This window comes from Polyergus mexicanus, unplaced genomic scaffold (genome assembly GCF_030449975.1).
Source record: "Polyergus mexicanus isolate NDT 795.1 unplaced genomic scaffold, iyPolMexi1.0 SCAF_1, whole genome shotgun sequence".
NCBI lineage: Eukaryota > Metazoa > Arthropoda > Insecta > Hymenoptera > Formicidae > Polyergus > Polyergus mexicanus.
Genome location: NW_027223321.1, coordinates 12,163,021 through 12,183,751, shown reverse-complemented (window position 1 = coordinate 12,183,751; position 20,731 = coordinate 12,163,021). Strand labels below are relative to the sequence as shown.

The 20,731-nt window shown below is 32.9% G+C and overlaps 2 protein-coding genes across 5 annotated transcripts; one reads left to right on the top strand and one right to left on the bottom strand.

Annotated features, from left to right (window-relative positions):
• Positions 1 to 406: 406 nt before the first annotated feature.
• Positions 407 to 11,751, top strand: LOC138935457 (clavesin-2). 4 transcript variants are annotated; one of them, XM_070300051.1, is made up of 7 exons: positions 407 to 755; positions 7,545 to 7,746; positions 8,350 to 8,554; positions 8,967 to 9,090; positions 9,499 to 9,711; positions 10,322 to 11,009; positions 11,477 to 11,751. In XM_070300051.1, the coding sequence occupies exons 2-6, from the start codon at positions 7,584 to 7,586 to the stop codon at positions 10,985 to 10,987; spliced, it is 1,371 nt and encodes a 456-aa protein (XP_070156152.1). In that variant the 5' UTR covers positions 407 to 755; positions 7,545 to 7,583; the 3' UTR covers positions 10,988 to 11,009; positions 11,477 to 11,751. The 4 variants fall into 4 exon arrangements, with proteins under 4 accessions (XP_070156152.1, XP_070156161.1, XP_070156170.1 ...); XM_070300060.1 differs by lacking the exon at positions 11,477 to 11,751 and adding an exon at positions 5,135 to 5,313 and having other exon boundaries at positions 408 to 755; positions 10,322 to 11,463; XM_070300069.1 differs by lacking the exon at positions 11,477 to 11,751 and adding an exon at positions 3,853 to 4,060 and having other exon boundaries at positions 408 to 755; positions 10,322 to 11,463.
• Positions 11,752 to 12,352: 601 nt separating this feature from the next.
• Positions 12,353 to 20,624, bottom strand: LOC138935404 (fatty-acid amide hydrolase 2). Its single transcript, XM_070299950.1, has 9 exons — positions 20,414 to 20,624; positions 15,927 to 16,134; positions 15,265 to 15,468; positions 14,902 to 15,107; positions 14,436 to 14,578; positions 14,179 to 14,357; positions 13,643 to 14,032; positions 13,348 to 13,530; positions 12,353 to 13,260 (listed from the first exon to the last, which is right to left on the bottom strand). The coding sequence occupies exons 2-9, from the start codon at positions 16,098 to 16,100 to the stop codon at positions 13,162 to 13,164; spliced, it is 1,578 nt and encodes a 525-aa protein (XP_070156051.1). The 5' UTR covers positions 16,101 to 16,134; positions 20,414 to 20,624; the 3' UTR covers positions 12,353 to 13,161.
• Positions 20,625 to 20,731: the final 107 nt, after the last annotated feature.

Below are 20,731 nucleotides of genomic sequence, written 5' to 3'. Positions count from 1 at the left end.
TGTTCAATATCGAAAATGAGAGATTTTCTTTTTTAGCAGTATCCTTTTTTTTTTTATCAGTGTTTCAATATTTCTCTGATTTATCTCTCTTCACCGCGCGACGCTCAAAATAAAATTTATTAACGTGGTATTATATTTATCAAAGAAAAAGGCGAACGCGGTATAAATTTAAAACGCATCTCCATTTTTCTTTCTCGTACCGTAAATCAACATAGCGAATATCTCGCGTGATTAACGCGATTTACTCACAATGTTGACGTGAAAAATTTAATGTTATCGAACGCGTGACGTAATATTCTTTCACCGATTCGCCGAGGATGATTATTTCACTTTGGCCATTTCGCGCCTCGCCATTCACCGATCTAGTCACGGCCCTGGATGGACGGACGGTCAGTTGGTCGCCGTATTCATCGAGCGGTGCCTAACGCTCGCTCGTCGGTGCCGGCTGGCTGTACGTCACGTTCACTCGTCGTGTGCCCTCGCCATATTTCGAATCCGTCAGTTTCGCGCCGGACGTTTCGAGCGTCGTTTCGATCCTTCGCAATCGACGCGCGCGTTTAACGATTAAATCCGGCTCGCGCGCAAAATCCGCGGCTCCCGAACGGCGATGCGTCGCCGATAATCGTGGAAAATCGATTCCCGCGATCGATCGCGCACCGTTTCGGAGATCTTATCGCGGGACTCGTTCTCTCTGTGGTCCTCTCGCGTCTCCAAAACCGTTTCCTAAGCCCGTTCGTACGAGCTGAATACGAGAGGTAAGATCTGTCATTTGTATTAGCGTATTGAGATAAGAACTGTCAAGTTCTGCGACTGAATTTTGTAATAATTTTTTTTTTTTAATTATAATTCACGCAATTCTCTAACGACTCCTTCGTCTAAACTTATTTGAATAAATGTGCATAAATTTCTGCTCGATAAAAGTATACAAGATATTTGTACTTTTCGCAAATATGTCGACGACTTCTCGAGGATATTTAGAGTCATTTATTTTCATTAGCGAACGTTTTAGGACGCAACTTTTTACTTTATTTATTTGATTTGATTAGCGTTTAATAAAAATCCATCGTGAAATTTGAGCACCAGTACTTTCGAAACGCTCTTTGCATATAATAGCGCGATGTAGAATTTATTATTACATTATATTGCGCGTGGTTGCGAGAATTGTAATTAGGTAAGATTAGTGAAAGTACCGCAAAGACGTCTATAGTTACAAGAATATTGCTTAATAAACGTATTGATACTTGCGAAAGATTTGCAATTATGAGGACAAAAGGTGCGTCTACTATTATCATCTTTTTCACAAACAAGCAACTGCGTATGTATTGACGTAGGATGTGCGTACGAGAGTCCGAAAGAGAGAAGATATTCCATTTTATCTAGATGTTTTTATTTCTCGTCCCTTTTTAGATGTCCTCCTTTCTCGGATCTAATAGCACTTTTATATAGAGTGGTCAGAAATTCTCGAAAGAAATTCGAGAAAGAACAGTGGACGCGATGCCATAAGTGACGCGACACGAAAATCGATCGGCGATGAGTAATATCGTCGTTTTATCGGTGTTAATTCAATAGCGATCGCGAACTGTAGTAGTACTTGTAATTTTTTAGATGATATCTGCTTTGTGTACGAAACAAAGCACAGTTTGTTTAACATAGATTGCCTTGAACATTTCGCAGAAATGTATCCCAGATTTAAGAAGAAAGATCTCAAGCATATCCGATTCACACATTGACAATATTATTTATATTGTTTGATTATATCGTTTGATTAATTATTGAGTCACAGAGATAAATAATAAATATATCCAATCCTGTTTAAAAAAAATTATTAAATACAGATATATATATATAAAATTATTAAATAGATATATATAGAGAGAGAAAGTTATCATTTAAACATTTTTTCATATTTATTTCTTTTTACGAATATTTTTGTATCTGACACTTCTTAACACTTAATTTCTCTAACAATTTTTTGTATTAGATTTATTTTGTACATTTAATATTTTGCGATGCATCTTCCATTTGGTGGTATTTTAATAATATTTGTATTAAAATATAATTATAATATTAAATAAATATTAAATATAATTAAATTATAATGTTTGTTTCTCATGTTTCATAAATACTATGGCTCGTATTGTATTTAAATTTAGATTTTTAATTTTATTTCCAACTTTGTATGTGCGCATATAAAATTCCATATCTAAAACGTTCAAAGTATCTAACATTTTATATATATTGTACTCATTAGCAGACAAATATGATCAATGGATCGTAGAATATTTTTTTATAGGTCAATTATTAGACTCCTTTTAAGGACGAGTATTACAATAGACTCTCACTGTACATGTTGAGGAAACGGGTGGTAAGGTCTCTTTTATTGCTGCCATACATCGCGTTTCTACCGTTACATTACGCAACTTCTTCCTTGGACGCTTAACACACGTATGTATGTATCGTATATATATGCATATATATGTATATATGTATGTACTCTTGCATCGTCAGGAGTCACAAACGAAAGCGCGTTTCAAACAATGTTGCGTATTATATGCAAGAGAAGAAAATTGTTTTCGAAATTATTTTCAAAAACAAAATTATATTGTCGGAATTTTGAAGGATATTAACCGCCGCCATTATGCATATTCTGAGTAAAAAATTCGATTCGCACGTTTCAAAATGGTTTACGTATCATCGAGAAGGTCGTTGCATTTATCTCTAATTTACGCATTTTCATTTTCAACTTTAATGCAACCGATGACTCGCATAGATTGGCGTGCAATTGAATTGTACATATTAGCTGTTGGAATGCGATAAGAAAATAAATGCTAATGAACAAATTCTATTCTTGCAGCAAGACTGGAAGCGATTTTTGGTCGCACCTTTTGTCGCTTTAATTCTATTCATTTTCACGCAATTTTAGTTTCTTTCTTCAAAAGAAACAAAATAAAAAAATAAAAGAGGAGTAGATGATAGTCGTTAATTAATTTTCAGATGTCGTGTGTGCGCGTAGCAATTAATATTTGTAAAAATTCCTGCAGAATATAGATTACAATAATATAGATTACATAATATTATTGATTAATAACATAGATTATACAGCGCGATCGTCTAACTGTTTGCCAAAAGTCAAAGTACAAAATACGTTTTGTCTCGATAGCGCAAAACAGGTATATAGATTTACGAACATTGGTACATTTTATTTGCGACGTTTCTAACATCAGCTGTTCCGCGTCTGTTCTTTCTTTATTCGCGTCGCTTGGCTTGCGACGACGTATGCAAAGGAATGCGCGCATCGCAGACTTGCGAAAAGTCGCATCAAGCTTTTGTGTCCTTAGAGTTACTGAGACGATGGCTTCCGCGCTGCAATTGTTCGCTGATAATAAACCGGATGGACTGATAATTTTCTACGTCTTGTGGATCGATCGGAGACTGCTAAAGACATATTTTGTAGCTCGACGAACATCATTCAAATACTTTATCCGCGATATAGAATGAATTTGGAATGAAATTTTATCCGCGCATCTTCTATACACTATTTAAATAGTTACATATGAGATCATCGAGTTAATTTTTCAACGTGTCCATCATTATTCAAAAAGTATCGGTAATCATTCAATTAATTATCGAGATTATTATTTACATGAAATTATTCGTACAAAATCTATCTGTTATGTCTGACACACTTATTCGTGTGAAAATTGGAATAAAATTATCTCGATTCCATGATCGAAATTTTCGAAGAAAGAAATCCCCCCACACACACACACACACATGAATCTTTTTCTCAAATATCTTTATAATATCGTAAGAGATTCGCTGAGAAATTTTATCGATTCTGTAATCGCAAAGATAGATTCGCCGAAAACTCGAGGCGCTATTCGCGTGCCGGAGCGCGAAATCAGTTATGTAGTACATGCACGCTTACATACGGACTCTGTCTTCCTCGATTGATAACCGGATCCGCCCGCATATCCCATGATGGCGGACGATTTTTCGCGGGGCGATTTTTCGGACGCGTAGGATCACAATAGGGAGTGCAAGAGGAGATCGCGATGCGGTGAGTCAGCGGGCGAGTCGATAACCGGCTTCACGAACTCTCCTCTCTCTTTGCTATCTATCTCTCTCTTTCTTTTGTTCGGCATACCCTTTCCCCGCTCCGTTTCCTTTTTTCCTTTCTCGTACCGTAATGATCTGCCGGTGATTCCCCACGCTCCGCGTCTCTTCATGTTTCTCAACGCTCTGACACTTTCCAACAAATCTATACGGGTTCGAGTAATTCCTCTGAACCGCTCACGGTTTGTTCGGACACGCAGGTGCATCCCATCCTCTTGCGTTTTCTCCATTGCAACTTGTTTCTAATTAGGAGCGACGGAGAGAATGAAAGAGGGAAAGAGAGAAAGGATTTCTTTGTCCGGGATTATATTGCGCTCTCGCGTAAATATAGTGTATATTGCGTGTCTTTTTCCTTTTTTATTTACTTTACATCGATATACTTCACGTTCGTTTACATTGTTCATTGCATCGTATGCAATCTCTCTGATCTCTTTGCCGTTGTAATTAGATAGGATTTTAATCCGCGTATCGATGCGTGTGTCGGGGTATACACTGCATTGCCAAGGTAATAAGACTATCGGTTCGGCAAAATTGTGAGATAGAAATAAATCTGACGTAATAGCATTAGCTATATTGTACATATATTTCTATTCTTGTTATCTTGTATGCTGTAAGCTTGCATACTTATCGTCTTTTCGCGTTAATAATAAATAAACAGAAATTAACAGTTTATTTCTTGAGGTAACATACAGAGTTGGGAAGTAACGCGTTACTTGTAACGCCGTTACCGTTACAGTTACTTTTTTTCGATAACTGTAACGGTAATGGCGTTACAAATTTTATTTGTAACGGAAAAAGTAAGTTCGTTACATTTTTCGATAACGAGTAACGAATTTAACAGTTACTTTTATCGTTACTTTTTTTCAAATTTCTTGATTTATTTAAGATATTATTCTTGCTATTGTGCGTGATAAAATTTTTATGTTAACCGTAAAGCCGTAAACAAATCGACCAATTAGCATTCTTATTATGTTGTAAAAATGCTTGAATGTGATTGATCAACTTATGGCTCTTGCAGATCAGTGCGATGACGCGACGCGCGATATCCAATGAGAGTTTTATCTTTTCGGAAAAGCAGAGTTCTCATTTACTACCAGTTCTAAGTACCTTGCAACAAAAATTAGAAAATCTCAATAAATCTGACCTTATAGATTGCCATTCATTAGTTGAAGCTATTCAGCAAGGTTTAAATAAAAGGTAACTTATTAATTTGATTAATACATATGTTATTTAATTTTAAATAAGGATTTAATTGAAAAATATTACTTTATTTTAAACTATTGATTCAAAAGTATTAATTTCAATAAAACAAACAATGTCGCTTAATTTACTATATTTGATTTTAGATTTCTTACAATATTTGAAATAAAAGAATTAATAATAGCAGCATGTTTACATCCAAAATTTAAGTTAAACTGGTTAACCGGAGAAAAAAGAAAACGTGCTGAAAATTACTTGGAGGATTTATTGGGAATCCGATCAACTGAAAATTCTTCAAAAGTTGGAAAATCTGACGATCACGATGATTTTTTAATTTTTGAGCAAAAAACGGTGCAAAATGAATCTGAACAAGAAGAATTGCAACGGTTTTTAAAATCAAATAATTGTAATATAGAAATGTTAAACGACTATCCAAAACTTAAAAAACTTTTTATTAAATATAATACAGCTCTACCAAGCAGTGCATCTGTAGAAAGAATATTTAGCATCGGTGGCTCTGTATTAACACCACAAAGAGGGCATTTAAATGATGATACTATGGAGCAACAAATTTTATTAAAAATTAATAAAGAATTTCGATAAAATTTAATCATTTATTTTGTAATAAACCTTGAATGAAATCTTGCTTACAATTTTTTAAAAGTTTTTCTTATGCAAAATAATTTATTAGTTTGTATTGTAAAAAAGTAACGGAAATTGTAACGACTCGTTACTTTTTAGTAACTGTAACAGTAACGAGTTACTTTTTAGAAAAAATAACGGTAACGGTAACGAGTTACTTTTATAAAGTAACTTTCCCAACCCTGGTAACATATATGCATTCGGAAGGCTAATTTCCTACTTTATTCCTCTCGGAAGTAACATAAAAGTTTGTAGTTTTATCGTTTAAAAGTTTAAATGAGGGAATTGGATTTTTTCATATTCAATTTTTTTTTGTTTTTTTTGTTTTGTTTAATGTCTCATTGTCAATGCTATATATGTTTCCAGTTTCTCGAAATAATCAACTCGATTGTGCCGACGAGTTAGCGACTGGGAAAGTGTAAGGGATCGCAAATCGATCGTTCGCCGGTCGTTGCAAGGTCGTGCGAAACTTTCGCGAAATAATTACCTGAACCGGTCGAAAGAACCGCTTGCGCAACACGCGCTTCTTACAAGGACGGTTGCCCATGAATCATTCTCCGGTGCAATGTGCGCTGAATGTTGTTGGATTCGCGCGAAGGAAGTAAAATGAGAAATGAAAGTTTTAGCAAGTGCAATTGAGTCGCATCTTTTATCGTAATTTATGATATAAATCGCGGTTAAGCGGGCATTATTTTTTATTTATTCAGCGGGAGTGGCTTCCAACAGGATTAGGCCACTTTGCGAATCAATCATCGAACGTTACATACGCGCGCTTTGTGTGTGTGTGACGTTTCTTCTTACGTATCACTGGTGTGCAATAAATTGCATGTCATTTTTCGCAATTTTATATCATTAGTAATTGAAAACTATTTAATCTAAAATATATCGAGATAAATATGATTTTCTACGCATGTTTCTCTACTCTTAAGAAGAATAAACTGCATTTTTCATTTTATGATATTCTTGATCTAGTTTTTATTTCAAGTTTATTCTTCTCTATTCTTTAAAGTTGATCGAAAAATATCTGAAATAAATTCTCTTATCATTTTGCCGAAATGTATAGATACATATAATTTATATTTCTAAATTTTTATAAAATTTTTTATTATATCTTTGTCGAATGTGAGAATAATAATTGCGTCTTTGTGTTTATCTTTTTTCTATCAGTTATAGTAATAATAAATTAAATATCTTGTATATAAAATGGGCGATGTTCCTGTATTAAAAATTTTTTATTAAATTAATTGTAAAAAATATATAATTCAAGATGCTTCAAATATATATATATATAAAATCTCTCTACAAATATGTCAAGCAAAATAATTTAACAAAAATGTTTGAATTATTCTTGTATTCGCTTCCTTCACAAAAGAGTTTTATAATATATATGTATTCTCTCTCTCTCTCTCTCTCTCTCTCTCTCTCTCTCTCTCTCTCTCTGTATTATATAATCACATATACATATGTATAATAAAACTTCAAGAATACACATAAATCGATGTTCAAGAACTATCATTTTACATTTTTTATATACTAAAATAAAAAATTGTATAACAAAAAATATCTTATTTATTCCAATGTTTCAGATCATTGACGTGTATGTAAAAAAAAAAAACAAAAAAAAAATGTCCGAGTACTGCGAATATATGTGGTGTGATCCCGCACGTGGTCACAATAGCGTCGCCTTGGCACGTAGCATTTACGAGGAGGGGGGCAGGTTCGATAAGCGTGACAAGAAGCTAGCCATTAAAACTGTCAGAGCTATACTTCGGCAGATGCCGGATGTAGGTACGTAAAAATAAAATCGTATAAAGTATAATTGTCGAAATCAGATCATCTTGTGATGCATGTAAGGTTATCAAATATATCAGAAACGAAAGTGTCTATTATCATTTTAATATCAAATTTGCAGTTTAACGGAAAAAGTTTAATTTTGATTCTTCACTTGAAAAAAAAAATTGTCTTCTTACCTCATTTAATGAAAATATATATTTAACAGATATATAAATTGGGATTAATGTAGAATAATTATGTAAAGTATGAATATTAAATAATTTCGGAAATATGTGAATAAAAGAGATATACACACACACACACATATATTTATATATAGCAAAGAAAAAAATCTAATAATTTTATTAGAAATTGAAAGGCGGAAATACATATATATGCAGCTGCTTTTATGGTCGGCCGAACAAAAGTTAATAATTCTTTATCTAATTAAAAAGGCGACTTAAGGAGAGTCGGTCATCGTTAATGATCAAGCGCGAAGAATATTGAAATGTTCCATGCGTACTTTCCGGGTAATATCCGCATACGGATTGCTTCCGGTCGTACGTTTTTGCGGATAGCATTACAATGACGATCGATCTTCGTCTTTGTTGTCCCTAGACATGGAGTGTTGCACGGATGAATATATTACGCGCTTCCTGCTGGCCCGGAAGTATCGTACCGAGCAGACGGCGGCACTGATAGCCGCTTATCAGGCGCAAATAACGCACCGCCAGGATATCTTCGGCAACCTCACCGCTCGGGATCCCGCCTTGCAACGCGCGCTTCGCGCGGCCATACCGGGGGTTCTGCCTGCGCGAGATAGGTACGGATGTGTATGCGTGAATCTATTATACATAATAAGCAAGCGTTTGCGGATCAAGAAATAATGAGGCATAAATTCGTGATGTACAGCAACCGTTATATTTATTCTTATATTTTTCGCTATGTAATCAACACTACTGGTACTGCAAATGCGCGATTATCGCAGCTTCATCCTGCGCATAATTTGTAAAGTGTATTTTTTTCAACGATACGAACGCTCGATGAATGATTTATTTAATGCTTGAGATAAAGTTGATAAATTGAGATTTAGGACGATAGCCATGGGAGAAACAAAATCTTATTTTTTTAAATTATTATTACAATGATTCGGATAAATAGCTGTTTATTTGTGATGCTTATCTCTCTTCTAATTTTATTCATTACTTTTTATTTTATTCTATGAAACAATGTAGAAAAGGCAGATGCGTGCTGGTTATTTTAGCATCGCAATGGGATCCCATAGCCGTACCCGCATTGTCCGTTCAACGAGCTATCTTTTTAGTTTTGGAAATACTTATTCAGGATCCTCGAAATCAGGTGCAAATCCATCATTATTAATTGACTATTATTTCACAAAGTTAATTATATTACTCTAATCTTTAGTATTTTTATCACTTATTAAAGACTTTTATAGCTTTTATGAAAGAGTTAACGTTTATGAAAGACTTGCGGTTTACGAAATAATTTATATAAAGATATTTTTTGTATACTCTGTTTATAGCGAAAGTATAAAAATTACATGAACTGAACTAGAAAAATATATATTTTATAAAATATATTAATATAAAAAAAAATATATATATATATATATAAAAAAAAATATTTAAAACTGTAATTGGTGGTGTTTCATTTAGCTAAAACTCTACATTCAGTCTCGACTAAATGTTTATTTCCAAACTGAAACTATCACATGCCTCTAACGATGATTTGTACTTTTTTTTTCAGCAATCTGGTTTTGTTATTGTGGTGGACTGGAGCGGATTCTCGTTACGGCAGGGTAGCGCGCTGGGCGCAGCGGCTTTGCGAAACCTAATAGCTGCTCTACGTGGGCGATTTCCTGCCCGATTCAAAGCGATACATTTCCTTTCAGCGCCCCTGTACGTTCAGGCGACTCTGGCTCTGGTGAAGCCATTTCTGGATGAGAAGACGCGAAATAAGGTGAGACATGTGCAGGCGATTCACGGCATTACAAGCACGAATAAATTTCCAAGATACATATTGTATATACTTACATATATTATTAAGAATAAGGAAATAAACATAAGCATAAAGAGCCACGCACAGTATTTCGCAAAAATATTTATTGATTAAAATAATAATTATAAAACTATAAACGGCGTACGTTGATCCTTTTTTGGGTTATCTTCAACGGTATATTCTGTGATTATAATCATATTTCAACATGCATGAAGCGTAATTACAATTGTAGATAAAATTTTATGTTTGAATGGTATCTAATGGTAACAAAAATTTATCACCACAATTGCATACAGTAACAACCGCACTTGAAAATTTAACTTAAAAAATTCATTATTCACAATTCTTATCCAATCTAGGAGATATTTAGAGAATATAATAAAAATTAATCTTTATTGCTTGCGTTAATGTATAACGTAATCTGAAACAAACGTCATAAATAATAAGAATCTCTTCGTAAAAACCGATGTCTTCGCGGGTGTGTAAGATGCTATATAAATTATCACCGCTCAGGCACATCAGATAACTGTCAAGTGCGAAAACCCGCTAACGTTCATCTTTTTATTTACAGATCTATCTGCACGGCAACAATCTCAGCACGCTCCACGAGCATCTGCCAACGGATATCTTGCCGGCGGAGCTCGGTGGAACGGGACCAGCCTTCAGCCCGGGATTATGGGCCGAGCCGGTCATCCACTTGGCGATGAAAGAGGCCGAGATCGCCGCGGCCGCCAAAAAGAAAAAAGAGCTCGTCGACCAGAGTACGCGTCTACAAAAACCGACCAACGGGTCGAAAACCGCAAACGGAAACCATCTAAGGAGCGACGACTCGACTGTCTTGATGAGCGCGGATAAAACATTCTTCAACAATCTCGCGAAGCTTTCTCCCGAAAAGGCGCAAATGGACATAGAATTAAATGTGATAAATAAACGATCGGATGAACAAAGAGAAATGACGGAGCTTGCGACGAAAAACTGCGAGAATAGTGCTGAGGTATTCAAACGAGACAATAACGGAAACGAGAGACATGATTCCGATGAGAGAACGGATCAGTTCAGGAATGACCTGGTGTTTCTCGACGCGGAGGTCAACTCGAACGAGTTCGAAATGATTCCCAGCAGATCGGGCAGCGATAGCAGCAAGGATAATTTATTGGATAATAGATTAGAAGGGAAGGCCCTCATTATCGTTGGCAACAGCGAGGCACCCTCGGAAAAAACAAATCTCATAACGTAACGCTGATCTCTTGTATATCCAGGTATTGCTTAATGATACGACTCTATCGTTTCCTTTTTTTTTATAAACGATGTGAATCTATAGATAACGGTCTCGAATAGTCTCGGGGTAGCGTAATTTTATCGGTAATAGCAATGGATTTCCTTATTTACTATTTCTTAGAATGTAATTTGGTACGGTGCTTTTCTTGTTCCATTTTGCTGGAACAGCGATAAGATCGATATATAAAATTTTTATATTGATTTTGACACATTATTCAGAATGAATATTAATTAAGAGCGCGCTGTGAAGTCTTCTAGTATTTTCATACATTTTGAGAACTTTTTTTTATTATATATTTAAAAATATTAAATACATTTTTTTAGAAGTTAGAATGAAGAATAAAATAAGAAAAAGAATGTAGCATATTCAGCTTTCAATTTACTATGATTCTTGCGTTAAACATGTTTAATTATGACAATTGTTGAAACTGTCGAATCTGTTTTACAGATCATATAAGAACAGACTTTACTGAAATAATTTAATTGGTATCAGAGAGGCTACAACATAAGAACAATAGCTATATTTATTCTTAATTATTTCTACGTATTTTGAGATATAAGAATAAGAAATGTGTTTCGAAAATTAATTATCTTTTTAACTTGGTTGAGAGTTGAAAAATGGATGAGAATTTAACGTAATTTTATGATTCACATGTCATCGTACATATTAACAAATGTAATTTCACAATCCTATTGAAACCATACTTGAAATTTATCAGCAAGATAAATATCTTTGATACAATATTATCTATATTCTCAAGAAATTTTTTATGTAAAGAGATACTTTTAGATAACATATTTATGAATTAAATGAAATTTATAAATTAAAATATAATTTTCTTACTATTTAGCTCATAAAATTCGAGCTATTTTTAAAAAACTATTGAAACTTGTTCTTCCAATAATTATATATCTCATCAATAAATTTTTTTTAATGTTTGCATTTTATATATATATATATATATATATATATGCGTGTAATACATTTCACAATAAAGTATTTATTAGAATTAGAGTAAATTAAAAACATTCATAGAATGAGAGTATTATAAATTTTTGACGTGACATTAGATAAGCACTTAAATTATATTTTGAATGCACGGTAATTTGCACATTTTTCTTTTATATTATATCGACAAATTATAAAAATATTTAATTAATTTTGAAAAGTATTTCGATTTTTGTACAGTTTTGTGGAAATTATTCATTAATAAAATAGTTTGTGTTGGTTAAATATATGACAGAGTAATGCTGGAAAAAGGAATCAATGGATATAGATAAGAAGATAATTGCGAAATGAAATAATATAATAAAAATTTATTTCTTGGTAGATAAAATATATGTGTATAAATTCTCAACATCAATACATATTTTAAATAACATTGAACGCGCGTCTTATCATCATATAATACCAAAAACACCCTGCTACCATCTGAGTTTACATATATCACGTATGAAAATAGAAAATTCTATATAGAAATTTATGAGGTATATATACATAAATATGTACTGAAATTTTACATATACAATTGTGTATATTATGTTATATTATATACAACTCTATTTTTTTATGTATATCCGGTTTGAAAGAAGTTTCAGGTTCTTTTCTTTTGTCATGTAAGAGTACGCATATGCAATGACATTCCAATTTTATATCAAATCGGGTAAAATACTGTCTCAATATCAATACAATCAGCCACATCAATATTGATTGCAACATTAATTGTTATATTATATCAAGGAATCCCAATTAACAACTGATTACAAAATTGAGAAAGATCATATTCTCGTATTTAGTGATATTGTAATACAAATATTTTCTTGGATCTTCATAAATGCAAGTAGTAATAACGTATTGTGTACTCTGTATCATGAAACTTACAGAATATCAAATAATGTACCAAATTATATATTTCATATTAAATGCATGTTATATATATATATATATATATATGTATATATAACTTTTATATATAAGTTTGTACTTGATCTTGATAATGTGTTTGCATACATATGAAAATCTTTGATATAGAGTATAATACTTTGCAAGAGAAAGATGGCAGGGTTTGGTAAGATGAGACGTTATATGTATGCCATTCATTCATTGAATTATTGTCCATAATAGTACTGACGTTAAGCTATTATTGCCGGAGGTACCCAACCTCCGAAACCTCGTTCCAATTCTTCTGCAACGGCAAGCGTCAAACGATCTTGGTAAAGTCCTGCTACGACCTATGTGCGGTTAGAAAAATATGTTATTTAAAGTACCATACCTTCATAATTCTAAGTAAGAATATTGTGCAGTGTATCAACACGCACCTGTATCCCAATAGGAAGCCCTTGTTTATTTAAGCCTAACGGACAAGCCGTAGCCGGTAGGCCTAATACATTAATTACTGCAGTGTAAGAAAAATTGAACGGCTTGAACAATGGTTCATGGTGCATGGGAGCTGCAGTTGGATGGGTCGGGTATAAGAACACACCATCTTCTCCCAAAATATCCTAAAAGATATGAAAAGTGTTAAGAAATCGCAAATAACATAGTAGAACATTAAAAAAATTTATCTTGATTATATATATATATAAATTTCTTTTCAAGGATTTTTAATCATACCTTAAATTCCTGACAAAGATCTTTACTTTGTTGTATAAGACGAACATGTTCCTCACTTCCATGCTTCATGCCACATTTTTCGAATGCGGCAGTGATAAGAGCAATCAAAGTGTGATCGCTCATACATAATATCCACTTAACGAATTCCCCAAAAAGATTAATATGGCCATTCCTATTGGTTAACTCGTATGAAAAGTCCTTCTCATCCTTGGCCGTCATATTTGCCAACCAGAGAGCTATACCCTTTTTTAATTTCTTTACGCTCAATTTTGTGGCCTTAATCTTGTGCGCCTTCTCGAAATAGTTCAGTATTCTTCTCATTGCGTCCTTTATTTCTGGATCCACGGGAGAAATTAAATATTGACCGCCGTCGTCCTCCATATAATAGATCTAAATTCGTATAGAAACATCGTTTCATGCTTATTACACGATAAACTTATTAACCTTGCTTTCCCGCTGCAAAAGCATGCATGTATAAAGTAACATTAAGTTAAAGAGAAGTTAATTGTCTTTTATGAAATGTTAAATCAATTTGCCTTGATTTGTGAGATGTCAACTTTTTGATTCAGCTTTAACAGGTCGGCATTCTTGTCTGCGAGTATCTTAAGAATTAATGTAATATCTTGAGCGTATCTACACATTGGTCCAATGGCGAGTAACTGATCTTGATCATCACTGTGTGCACTAGGGTATTGACCATCATTCGAGATTATTCCTATAATAAAAATATAACTTTTGCGAAAAATCGATAATAAGAAACATGCGCGTTAGTCAAATTTTCAATCTTCCTCACCCTTAGATGGCTTATGGCCAAAAATCCCATTGAAGAATGCTGGCATACGAATAGAACCGCCAATATCCGAACCAATTCCAATTGGCGATCCAGCTGCTGCTTGTATACAGCCTTCGCCACCTGAAGAACCGCCTACAATGTGTCTGAAAGTGAATTACAATAAAATAAAAAATTATAAGGGAATAAAAAATTTTGTCATACACTTAAATCCAAATTAAGATATTGAAGAAATTGGGTTATATCCTGCTATTTGTACATTAATATACATATTGAATATTAAATTAGAAATGTAATAATTATATTTTATACTATCAATCATTATAACGGCTCTGCTCATTATATTCTATACTCGAAAAGATTAATTTATTCTAACGATTATATTTTTTCGATAATTAAAGAGTCTCGACAAATAATTGTATTTTCAATGATATACACTATATCATGCTGATAATGTTATATATCATACCTTGTATTATAGGGATTCTTAGTGGTACCAAACAGACAGTTATTGCTTTCCCACCACATAGCCAGCTCCGAGACATTTGTCAATGCTAGAGGTATAGCTCCAGCTGACCTCATTAATTTTATCGCGTCTGCATCTCTATCAGCTCTAATGTCCTTTCGTTTAACTAGACCAGCTGTTTGTTGCATATTCGCTACTCTTATACAGTCCTGCAATATAATAATTGAAAAGCTATTTTCCTTCTTCTATAGATTAGAATCACTTAATTTTATGATATTAACACAGATGATATGAAAAGCAAAAACCTAATCTCTCGTTATCATTAATTTATTATATCTATTAGCTAATGAAAGTGATAAAGGTTACCTTGGTAGTAAAAGGTACACCAAACAATGGTTTCTCTTTGGCTAACAAATCTGCGGACGGGGCGTCCTGAGATTTCAATAGTTCATCGCATTTTCTCGCTTCTTCAAGAGCCTCCGTAAAACGTTCCGCAACTGTACAGTTGAGTATCGGTTGAATCTCTTTTATTCTTTCTATATACGAAGATATCACTTCCTCGGAAGTTAACTGTGAATAATAAGCAGTTACATGGTCAACCTAATCCATATACCATAAGTGGATGTATCGTACATGTATGGTAGATGATAAGGCTTACGCATCCCGGACACTTTTATTATTACGAGAAGCGAAGAGATAGAAGGAGAGAAAAAGAAAAGATCTCTTATCTTTTTTATACATATAAAATAATTAACGAAACAAGAAGATAGAAAACATATTTCTATAAAAATTATTATATGATTTGCAATTTATTATATTTAAATTGAAACATTATATATAATGCTATTAGTCATACAATATAAAAATAAAACTTTATTTTGTCATTAGATATTGAATGATTCGAAATGAGATATAGAGTACAAAATCGATAAAAGCAAATAGCTTGAAACTTACCAGAAATAAACTATCGAAACTTATCAAACATTCAAGGAATTCGGCAAAGGGTTTGAGAATAAAAAGAGACTTACTTGTTTGTTTCGAATTTTTAACGCTAAAGTAGTCGCGCTGTGTAGGAGAGTTAAATCTTTGATAGGTGGTTGAGATTCTGCCGGTCCGCTGATGTAAGCGATTAACAGTAATGTCCCTCTCACGATCAATTCCACGAGACGATGCACCACGTTCAGGACTTGCCAAATTTGCATCTTGCCACACGTTTGCTTTTCAATTGATATTCACCTATTGAAAAAAAAATTTAATCTATGCGTCTCATTATTCTAACGTATTCACATTGCGTAGCATGTCTCTCACTAACGATAAGATTATATATTTAGAGATGTATATATTTTTTAAACGCATATTAAATATAAGATAGGCGAAATACACGCTAACTTTAATTAAAATGCAATTTAACTACTTTTTTTAAAAACAATTTAACTGCATTCTTTAAGAGCAATTTTTAAATGCATTTTAAAAGGACGGCTCTTAAAATGCATTTAAAGATTTTAAAAAGCAATTTTTAAATCCATTAAAAAGAATTGTTTTTTTCGTTAAATTTAATTTCGCAAATAGTAAAATTCATTATAAATCATATTTTATTATTATTAATTTATCGGTATGAATTTAGGTTGAGATTATGTTAAGCATATGCGTAGTACGTGAGCATATTTGATAACTTATTGCGACATAATGTAACATTTTTATATCGTACTTGTTTTTATTTTATATTTCTATACACATATATTACATTCGTATAAATTACATAATATGATCCATATTTTCACATCATCCAATATTATCAGCACGATGTTTTCAATTCTATTAATGAATTTATCACAAAAGAAAAAGAAAGATAAAAATTATAAAAATTTATGAAAAAGTATAATGTTATTATAATACCTTATATAATAAGTTCTATATTTTAATTTATTTTCTATTTCTATATTTAATATATAGAACGTATTATTATATTAAAGAAAAATAACTAAAAATAAAATATAAAAATAATAAATAATATTCTTTAATACCTTCTTATCATAAAAAAAAAAACCATTATAAAAAATAAAGTTTTAGATCGAGATACAAAGTTAATCGATTTAGTAAAACTTTGCTAGATAAGTTTATAATTCCATAATAAAGAACACGATACAGTACCTGATAAATTACACGATTAATATTATGTGCGATTGCGTTTTCTCGTCACATTATAATATAATGACTTAATCGACACGTTGACAATAAATAAACATCAGTATAATAGATAAGTGACGAGACGCAAATCTCGCAAATAATCATCGCTAGAAAAATCGCATTAATATTCTTAACCAGACCGATTCGAGAATGAGTATTCTACAATGATACACGCTTACGCACTTGACATAGTGAACAAACATTTTAATGATGTAATCGTGAAATTACGTATCAAGGCTGACAGAACAATACGCTTAAGTTTGATCAGCTTTACAAATAATAAAGTGAACAGGATGTATGTATTTTTGTGTCTACCGTTAAATTTTCCGCACACAATTGTGTCTGCGCACAATCATTAAGGTTTTAGTTATATATAACGTTTTAACGCTTAATATTGAAAGACAATCTCAAACTTTAAAAGTGCGAACTTTCACGTAGCATTTTAATAGCAATTTAATATAAAGCTCAAACAAGATTAAAAATTTAACATAATTTTGTGTCATATCAATAGAAAATTACAATAAATTCTTAATTATTCTCTTTTAAGAGATCAAATTGCGAATTGATTATTTTTAATATATCATTCTTATGTATGTAATATTAATATATTAAATTAATATTTAATATCACATAATATATATAATAAATTAGACCGAAAAATAATTTAATATTACATAAATTTATTACTTTATTAATGCGATCAAAATATGTGTTTAATATTATATGAATATAAACTTTATTTATATAAATGTATTTTTCATGTTTTGGGATAAAATTAAACGACAAATTAGATTTATTTCCTCGTGTGTATTTTAAATTATCTTTGCAAATTGTACGTTGCTCGCATATCTGGTTGATCGTTATATGTACTTTAAACGCCAACAGTGCTTGACACAAAATGCTTCTTGTCGGTGCAAGGTTATTTTGTGCAATCACTTGAAATAGACGATTAAAGTATTACCACATCCACGAATAAAGATAATATGATTGAAATGCAGTAGTATAGGGCAAGCGGGAGCAGAAAATTCGATAGCATATTATTGAAGCTACACATTTCGAACGATACGATCAGAGTATTCTGTATTTTATTGTCATTAATAGAATTGTGTGGTGGGAAAATATGATGTACGCACGTATTAATTCATCGTCATTACAAACCGTGTGTTATATTGTTAATTAAGCCAATCATTATAAAATAATGTAAACTTCCTGTTTTGAGGACGAATTTCGCGATTGCAACTTCGATGTTTATTCATATCGTTGTATAATTTACGTCACACCTATATAAAAGAAAATCATTTCAATATTTTTATAATTGACAGACCTGTTTACGTCAAATTCATTGGAACGAGATGCATATTATTGCTACAACCATGAATTATTAATACTTGATTACATAAGGATATAAAAATATTATATAGACTCCTATACAACGAGCAAAATATGAAACAATATATGTAAACATAACAAAAATCTTTCTTCACATAAATAGCCATCTCTTTATTATTATAATTATATAATCAACATATATATAAATTACATCCGCGATTAATAACTCATTTCTCCTTCCCTTACATGTGGGAATTGTAATGCGCGAAGGGAAGGAGGGAGAACGGCGGGATAGTAAATCAATAATTAGTCGGAATTAATTAATCGAGATTATCGAATATACGCAGGTCGAGAGAGAGAGAGAGAGAGAGAGAGAGAGAGAGAGAAAGATGTTAAAACTACAAAAAAAAAATACAAAAGAAACACTTCGAGGCTACATGACACGAGTGTCACGTTTCATGCGTTCAATATATTAACGCGCCAACGATAATATTATTTTTTTTTTTTTTACTCGCGATCAATTCTCAGAAATATTTATTAGTCCAGTAAAATAGTATCTGAAAATGGCAAAACGGAGAGAGAAGCCAATTTTTTGAGGGTGAGTAGAAGGTCATAGGAGATGTCCGAATTCACAAAGTTTCAACAAAATTTCCCTGTGCGTTGGCGGCCATCTTCAAAATAGAGGTGATTTTGAATATCTCGGCTCCTATTGGTCGAATTTCTTCCTTTTTTTCAAATAAAAAAAAATGTGTTTGAAATTCTACCTCAGTGGTAAATGCGGAAAAGAGTTTTAATGTACGACAATTCGCAATAAAGCCGCGAATTTTCCCCACGAAAAATAGCATTTACTAGACACAGTCAACTTTGGCGCCCTCTATCTCTGCTATTTTTTGAGTCACCGCGAAAGCGGATATACAAAAATTGTAGAGAATTGAGTCCTCTACAAGTTTTATTTAAACATTTTTTTGATAAAACCAATAGGGGACAATATAATTGTCAATAAATATGTTCAACCCCTAATTGACGACATTTTTTTAGTTGTAACTTTTTTTCCTTGACAGCTATTAAAAAAATTTTCAAACAAAAGTTGTAGCAAATATTTTTCCTAAAAAACTAAAAAAAAAAGGAAAAAAATTCGACCAATAGGAGCCGAGATATCCAAAGTTATCCCTATTTTGAAGATGATCGCCCAGGGAAATTTTGTTGGAACTTTATAAACTCGGGCATCTTTTATGACCTTCTACTCACCCTCAAAAAATTGCCTTGTCTATCCGTTTTGTAGATATTCGATTTTTTTGATACTATTTTACTGGACTATATATGTTATGTCGCGACATGCCGGTGATTTAATCGATTGCGACCGACCGGAAGAGTTATTTAGCTCATAGTCATATGTCAGTCGTTGACACTCATCTAGTTTAGAAAATTCGCTTTCTCTCTTCTCGCGCGATTCTCGCAACTGTCGCAGGGCCTGTGAAGAAGGGATGAATTTTTTTACCTGATTTTCAAATAATGCCGCGGATGATTAAGAGATTCCATGAAACGGAAACCGATCGTCTCGCCTAATGATGTTATTTATAATCCGGGATTGTTCGCGTGACACACTCGCAATTCTTACGAGACGACTATCTTTTCCTCCTAATCCGAGATATCAACGAGAAGCCGTTCACTGATGTATCGATCCTTGAAAGAATCTTACCGTCCTCACGACGATTTCTCTCCGTTATAAGCTTTCTTGCAGGAATAAGTTACCTGATCTATACTTACTTACAGGACGCTTCCCTAACAACGCACATGTTCAAATGACGTCCAGAGGATATTTTGCATGTAAAACGTTTGACACTTTTGAACGTGTGTGTTGTTAGGATTACGCGATTGACGTGCCGTGTTAGCGAAAGAGAAAGGAAAAGCAGATAGATAGATAGAGAGAGAGAGAGAAAGAGAGATTTATTCATCGTGGATCCGGTCGGGCGGATATAGAGAGCCGACAAGAACTCACCGATGGGGCGAACGGTTCGAACCAGGAGTCATCGACAGGATGATCTTTATATGATCTCGTGCAATCCGCTATAATATTCGTCTTCCTCGACCGTGTCAACGAGATACCACGATCTTTTTTATTTTCGAGCACCTGAGGGCGACTGCCTCTCTGTTCGTGACTCGCTTCTTTCAAGGAGCGACGAGCACACTGACATCGACAAACCGTCACCCACCCACCGCTCACTATATGAATATATATAATATATATATATATATATATATATATATATATATACGTATATGGATGTGCCACCAATGTAATATGTAGTACGCCGCG

Excerpts from the sequence above, each read along its gene's own strand:
- LOC138935457 (XM_070300051.1), top strand. The coding sequence starts at position 7,584 with ATGTCCGAGTACTGCGAATATATGTGGTGTGATCCCGCACGTGGTCAC. Across the intron at positions 8,555-8,966 it reads GTTCTGCCTGCGCGAGATAG|AAAAGGCAGATGCGTGCTGG; the intron begins GTACGGATGTGT and ends GAAACAATGTAG. Across the intron at positions 9,091-9,498 it reads TTCAGGATCCTCGAAATCAG|CAATCTGGTTTTGTTATTGT; the intron begins GTGCAAATCCAT and ends TTTTTTTTTCAG.
- LOC138935404 (XM_070299950.1), bottom strand. The coding sequence starts at position 16,100 with ATGCAAATTTGGCAAGTCCTGAACGTGGTGCATCGTCTCGTGGAATTG. Across the intron at positions 15,108-15,264 it reads GTGTACCTTTTACTACCAAG|GACTGTATAAGAGTAGCGAA; the intron begins GTAACCTTTATC and ends ATTATATTGCAG. Across the intron at positions 13,261-13,347 it reads GGCTTCCTATTGGGATACAG|GTCGTAGCAGGACTTTACCA; the intron begins GTGCGTGTTGAT and ends AACCGCACATAG.